At 44.9% G+C, this 6,031-nt stretch overlaps 1 protein-coding gene across 3 annotated transcripts in view; it reads right to left on the bottom strand.

Annotated features, from left to right (window-relative positions):
- pcdh18b (protocadherin 18b) overlaps positions 1–4,382 on the bottom strand; it is a 14,571-nt gene extending 10,189 nt beyond the window's left edge. Inside the window, exons 1-3 of one of the 3 annotated variants that reach the window (XM_015047979.1) lie at positions 1,527–4,382; positions 1,050–1,138; positions 563–732 (exon numbers count right to left, since the gene is read on the bottom strand). In XM_015047979.1, the coding sequence (XP_014903465.1) occupies positions 563–732; positions 1,050–1,138; positions 1,527–4,031 (2,764 nt within the window). In that variant the 5' untranslated portion in view covers positions 4,032–4,382. The remainder of the gene's footprint in view (positions 1–562; positions 733–1,049; positions 1,139–1,526) is intronic. The other 2 variants (XM_015047981.1, XM_015047980.1) reach the window with 2 other exon arrangements.
- Between the last annotated feature and the right edge of the window lie 1,649 nt (positions 4,383–6,031).

Here is a 6,031-nt window from a genome sequence, read left to right as displayed (position 1 = left end):
TATATATATATATATATATATATATATGACAATATCACCCACCCTTATTATGTACCAACACAATGACAAAGGACTGACACAGCTAGAGACATAAGAAAACAAATTAACATAGTCAGGAATAAACCTGAGATGAGATGCCAAAGAACTGAAGGAGATATTAGAGCTGCAGAATATTAGGAAAAGATGAAAGAGCCATATTATTGTTGGATGTTGAAATGACATCACTGATTAGGTTTGCAAATCACTCCCTTGAGCTCATGTTTTGTCCAAAAAGTATGTGAGAACAGATCCAATTGGCTAAGTCTGTCATTAGCATGTGGACGACTGTGATTCAATATATTGTACAGCTCTAGAAATTGTAATATGTTTGCTGAATTTGTCTGGTGGTCTTTAGATGGGGTTACTACCTCTAATTTTATTCATAAGTCAGGGGAAACACTGAGAATTTGCAGTTTCAAGCCTACATTGGGAAATGAGGGGTTGAGTTTTGGGATGGAGTGAATGCACCCAGGGGTGGAGGTTGAGACAGTAGGGAAGTTGCGGGTTGTGGACAGGGTTGTACCTGCATGCGAACAGTGCTGGCCATCGGGGGAATATAGCTCAGTAAAGGCCTCACCAAGGAGCCTGTCGACAGGCGACTCCCTTCCTGGTTCGTAGTCACTGTCACCAGCTTCACTGTCTCCACGACCGCTGTCCTTCAGACTGAACTTATCCATCTCATTGAGAGCATATCTGCACAGTCACAATAAGATTTGATGCATTAATCACAGATTGTAACACTATCATGACTACGAGGGGGGGGGGGAGTCGACATGTCAGTGATGGATCATAAAGTTCACAGAGGCAGACTGTGCTCTGCATAAGGGGTTTAGCATAAAATTATGGAAATTTCAAGTTGTGGAGCATACAGCTTTGATCCAGGCCAAAAAATCCCTGCTGGTTATGGATAAAGGAAATATGTGAAAGCATTGACATCAAAAAGTAATCCATTTCTGCCCAAGTCTGACACCAAAAGCTTTCAGAACATAAATGTAATGCATGTACATTACCTGTAGCTCCTAGTGTATTTGTTGCCTCTGAAACTTGGTCGTGGCTGGTACTGGCCCTGATGGAGCATGGACAGAAGCTGTGAGACTTGCTACAATCCCAAAAGAAACAAAAAAGACAAAAGACAAAAAGAAAAAGAAAAATGAAGAGGGGGAAATGAATGGATTCCACAAGCAAGACCACAAGACAATGTTGGGTTTGTGGTGGGAGTGCATTGAGGGGAAGGGCTACAAGCTGAGGTGACATGACATTGTGATTTGACCCTGAAATGATGATTAACAAAAACATGAGGGGGACGACTGTGAGTAACAAAATATGGAAGTAAGGAAGAAAACTCAGAACAAAGACTGCATATAAAACAAAGAAATGGTCAGTGTATCACATCCTGCATTAATTTTCTCTTTCTGTTTTTGATAGTGAATACAAACAAGTTCTGTTATTGAGGCCAAAGTAATAAAAAAAAAAAACGGTTGTCTTACCTCAACAGGAGGTGTGGCATGGGCTAGCTCCAAAGCAAAGTTCTCAGCCACGTGATTGGAGGAGATAGTCACTAGGCTGTTGAGAGACTGCCGACTATGATGGCTATGCCTGCTCCCCAGAGTGCCTCTCTCAGGAGTTGGGGAAGGCAAGGGAGATCGTGGGTGAGACCGAACAGGTAAGGTTCCGTTGACAGTGGGCACCAAGGTAATGTCTGCCTTGTGGATCTGCCTGGCAGGCTTCTTAGGGTGGTTCTGGTAACTGTTCTCAGCCACACGACAATTATAGTTGTGCCTAGGGTCTTTTTTCTCACGGCTGCAGCGGGCAGTTGCAAACATCACCATCACGACAAGCAGCAGAGCACAAACCGCACCGAGAGAAATGATGACAATGAGGGAGAGATCCAGCGAGGCCTGGCTGGATCCAGTGGGATAAAGAGGAGGGAGGATGTCCATGTTCTCCTGCAGGGAGAGCCTGAAGAGGGCTCCTGTGGTTAGCCGACTGGTTCCTCTGTCCTGTACCTCAATCCTAATCTCCATCACATCCCGTGGGGCCTGCTCCAGGCTGGCATTGGTTCTGAGCTCACACCGCCGGGCATCCATCACAAACAACCCGTCTTCATTACCCCCAACAATGGTACAGCTCACCTCTCCATTAGCACCAGAGTCCCGGTCTGTGATTTTCAGAGTACTGATCAGCTGACCAGGTGATGCATACTTCCACACTGGAAGCTCAGCTGTGTGGTTCCGGAGAGAGGGCGAGTGGATGATGGGTGGGTTGTCATTTTCATCCAGAACAGTGAGAAGGACAGTGGTGTTGGCTGACAGTGCAGAGTTCCCACCGTCACGAGCTTGGACAGTGAAGGCAACACGGCTGACGTCCTCATGATCAAAGCTGCGTAAGGCGTAGATAGCACCGTTAGAAGGATCAATGGTGACATAGGTAGAAATGGGGCTCGCTTGGATCACAGCATCTATAATGGTGTATGTGACCTGACCGTTGGTGCCCAGATCTGGATCTGAGGCCACCACAGTCATTAAGTAGGCTCCAGGTGAGTTATTTTCAGATTTAAAAACCTCATAGCGACTTTTCTCAAAATGTGGGGGGTTATCATTTTCATCCAGCACCTGAACAGTGAAATGCTTGATGGTAGAAAGGCTGGGGGAGCCCTTGTCTTCAGCCATGACAGTCAAGCTGTATTCTGACCGCTTCTCCCTGTCCAACGACACATTGGTTAAGATCATGTAGTTCTTCTCATGGGTCTTCTGGAGCCTGAAGTGTCCATGACCATGCAGCCTGCAGACCACTTCCCCATTGAGGCCAGCGTCCATATCATCAACACGTACCAGAGCTATGAATGTGTCCACAGGGGCCCCCTCTGAAATGTAGGCGACCTCCTCTTTGCCTGGAGTCATCAGATTGATATTTATCTCTGGTTTGTTGTCATTCACATCAACTACTTTCACCACAATTTTGCAAAGTCCAGGGATCGAATTAGGGCCCAAGTCCTGGGCTTGGACATCCAGCTCATAGGAAGCGGTGGTTTCATAGTCCACTTTCTTGATGAGAGTGATATGGCCATTTTCTGGATTTATTTTAAATGCTTCCAAAATCTTTGGTGAAACGTGGCTGCTGAAAGAGTAAACTATTTTCCCATTTGTACCCTCATCTGGATCTGTGGCATTTAAATCAATGATCAGAGTCCCAAGAGGAGAGTTTTCCAGCAAATTGATGACATAAGCCTGCTCATCAAACGCTGGGCTGTTGTCGTTGGAATCTGAGATGCTTATCTTGAGTAAAGTGGATCCTGATTTGGGGGGCACGCCATTATCTGAAGCAGTGAGCTGCAGCTGGTAGCTGGACTGCACCTCACGGTCCAGTTCCCTCATCACCACCAGTTCTGCGTACTTGGCGCCATCCGTCCTGGTCCTCACGTCTATTTTGAAGAAGTTGTTGGGCGTCAGAGAGTAGGTGTGCAGGGAGTTCTCTCCGACGTCTGCGTCCACTGCGCCGTCCAGCGGGATGCGCGTCCCAACTGATGCGCTCTCTGAAATCTCGATGGGGACTATTGCGCGGGAGAAGTGCGGGGAATTGTCGTTAATGTCCAACACCTCCACCTCCACGTGAAACAGCTGCAAGTACTCCGTGGGCAGCGTGACCACGTCGAATTCGATCGAGCAGTTTAAGTTTTTTTCGCAGAGCTTCTCACGATCGATTTTGGTACCAATGCTGATCTCCCCGTCCTCCTCCCGGACGGACAGTAATTGCGTGCTGCCCCGCTGCATTGCGCGGAACCGAAAGCTCAGGGAATTCGGGAGTTTGGACAAAACCCCGGCAACATCTTCCTTTAGCCGTGCAATAACTGTCCCCACTCTCTGCTCCTCGTAAACTTTGTATTTAAGAGTCTTACCGGTGGAGCCTTGGAGAAGAGCCACCAGAAGCAGCAGCAGCGCCAGTGGAATCGTGCAGTTGACATTTCCTTTGGCTTGAATCATTTTTGGTCCCATCTTCCGTAGCCACACTGTTGTGAATACTTTCACAAAGAAGGGGAAATCAGGGGAAGGGAGAGGGGGGTAAAAAAAAAAAAGCCGATGTCACCTCAGAAGTCTGTCATCTTAAGTCCTCTGTTGCTACGCAATGGCGAGAAAGAAAAAAAAAAAACTAAACTAAACTCCAACACATTTCAGGGGATAAATATAAATAAATAAATTATTTTAGAGCGCCGGATCAAGAATGAACTCTTGTCTGCGTCTACAGATGTCCATCCGGCTCCTCTGTGCGCTGATGGATGAGTGAGAGTGCGTGTCTGAGCAAAGAAAGGCGCAGCTTTCTCCCAGTCTGCGTGTGACCGTGAGAGAGGGAGAGAGAGAGGGAGAGAGAGAGGGAGAGAAGTGGAGGGGTGAGGGAGGAGGGTGAAGTCTGCCCTGTCGCCGCTCCTCCTTTCCTTTCTCTTTCTATGCGCCCGCCCCGCACCCATCTGCCTTCCCCCTTTTCTTTTTCCACACACAACTCCCCTCCTTCTCTAATTCACTAGAATGTCCTCCTTAAGGCAGCACAGGAGGGGATTATTCATGGGAGCCCCGTCCACCTCTCCTTTCCACCCTCCCACTGACACAGAAGACACCCCTGAATTAAAAGTGTGCCACAACAATGGAGCAGAAAAGAATTTATTCCGGGCTCTGCTACTTTTAACACAGCCGTCACTGACCCTGACAGACTTACATTGTTCAGAACGTGTGCCAACTCTATGTGTGCCTAAACTGCAAACTTGCTGCGCTCACAAGGAAGAAAAGAGGAAGGTGTCAATCATTTCGCATTTAAAAGTTGGAAGAATCATTGAGACTTTCAGCATTATTTCATCTCTGGTTTCCATGCAACTTTCAGGATTTTGCTAATCGGAAATCCTTGCTTAAAGCGAACTCATGGTGCGCAGTTACGCATGAGACGCCTTTCCATACACTGCTTCATTATTCATAACATAACATAGACATTATTTACATGAACTGCTACCTGGCAGTATATCAAGTCTTTCTGTCTTAGGTCGCTTTGTGGTTACAGTTTTTACAAAAATTAGATTACAAAAGTTATTTCAGCGTAAATTAGAGAATTTACATGACTTTTTTCAAATCCACCAGTATACAGTCTTAGTTTGGTAGAATTGTTTTTGATTCAAACATTTTAGGTGTCCATCCAAAATCGTTTGGCAACAGTTTCCTAGTATTTTTGGCCGGTTACTCCTGTGACTGAACCTCAGTGATTTTTCCCCCTGCCTACAAAACTTGTCTAGGCTGAGATCAGGACATGGAGACACCATTGCTAAGTATTACCTTCACTGTCAGTAGATACCCTATCATGTTTTCATTTCCCAAAGACCCAAAACTTTAACTTCCTGGCTATTGACTTCATATGTTGCTTCCATGTTTCCACATCATGTCCTGCCTCATCTAATTGATTCTGTCCACTGAAGTTTCCTCAGACCAGATCACATTTCTAGAAAATCTAAGGTGTTTGTCTCTGAGGTCGTCTTCAAGGTGTAATCCCATCCTTTATGTTGGTTTTGGAATATTAGTTTTGTTCTTTGTGAGTGGCCTTCACAACGGAACTTATTTTCCTTTAAAAATGTCTTCAGGTATTTATATAATAGATGGAGATACAACATCAACAGGAACAAGTACACTAATTTGCTAAAGTTTCTTAAATTCTGTGATTCATCCCCATTTTATTACTTGAAAAGAAAAATCTTAAACCACATCTAGTTTAATTTTGAAAGCTAAATTAAACCAAAAGCGTTTCAGGAGATTGATGAAGTACATCACTGATGTTAGTGGAATGAGGTATGAGATACAGAAAATATCTTTCATCAGTCAGATTTCTTTCTCAGTTCCCTTTTGCTAAATTTGTTGTCAGAGACAAAAAATGTTTGTAGCATAACTTTTTTTCAAATTAATATTCAGACATTTTTCCAAAATCTGCAGTTGGCTTGTAAAAATAATAATAATAATAATAA

Source organism: Poecilia latipinna, unplaced genomic scaffold (genome assembly GCF_001443285.1).
Source record: "Poecilia latipinna isolate Pla-1442-1.1 unplaced genomic scaffold, P_latipinna-1.0 Scaffold852, whole genome shotgun sequence".
Classification (NCBI taxonomy): Eukaryota; Metazoa; Chordata; class Actinopteri; order Cyprinodontiformes; family Poeciliidae; genus Poecilia; species Poecilia latipinna.
Note: the sequence above shows the minus strand (reverse complement) of the source record. Positions and strands in the feature narration are given on the sequence as shown.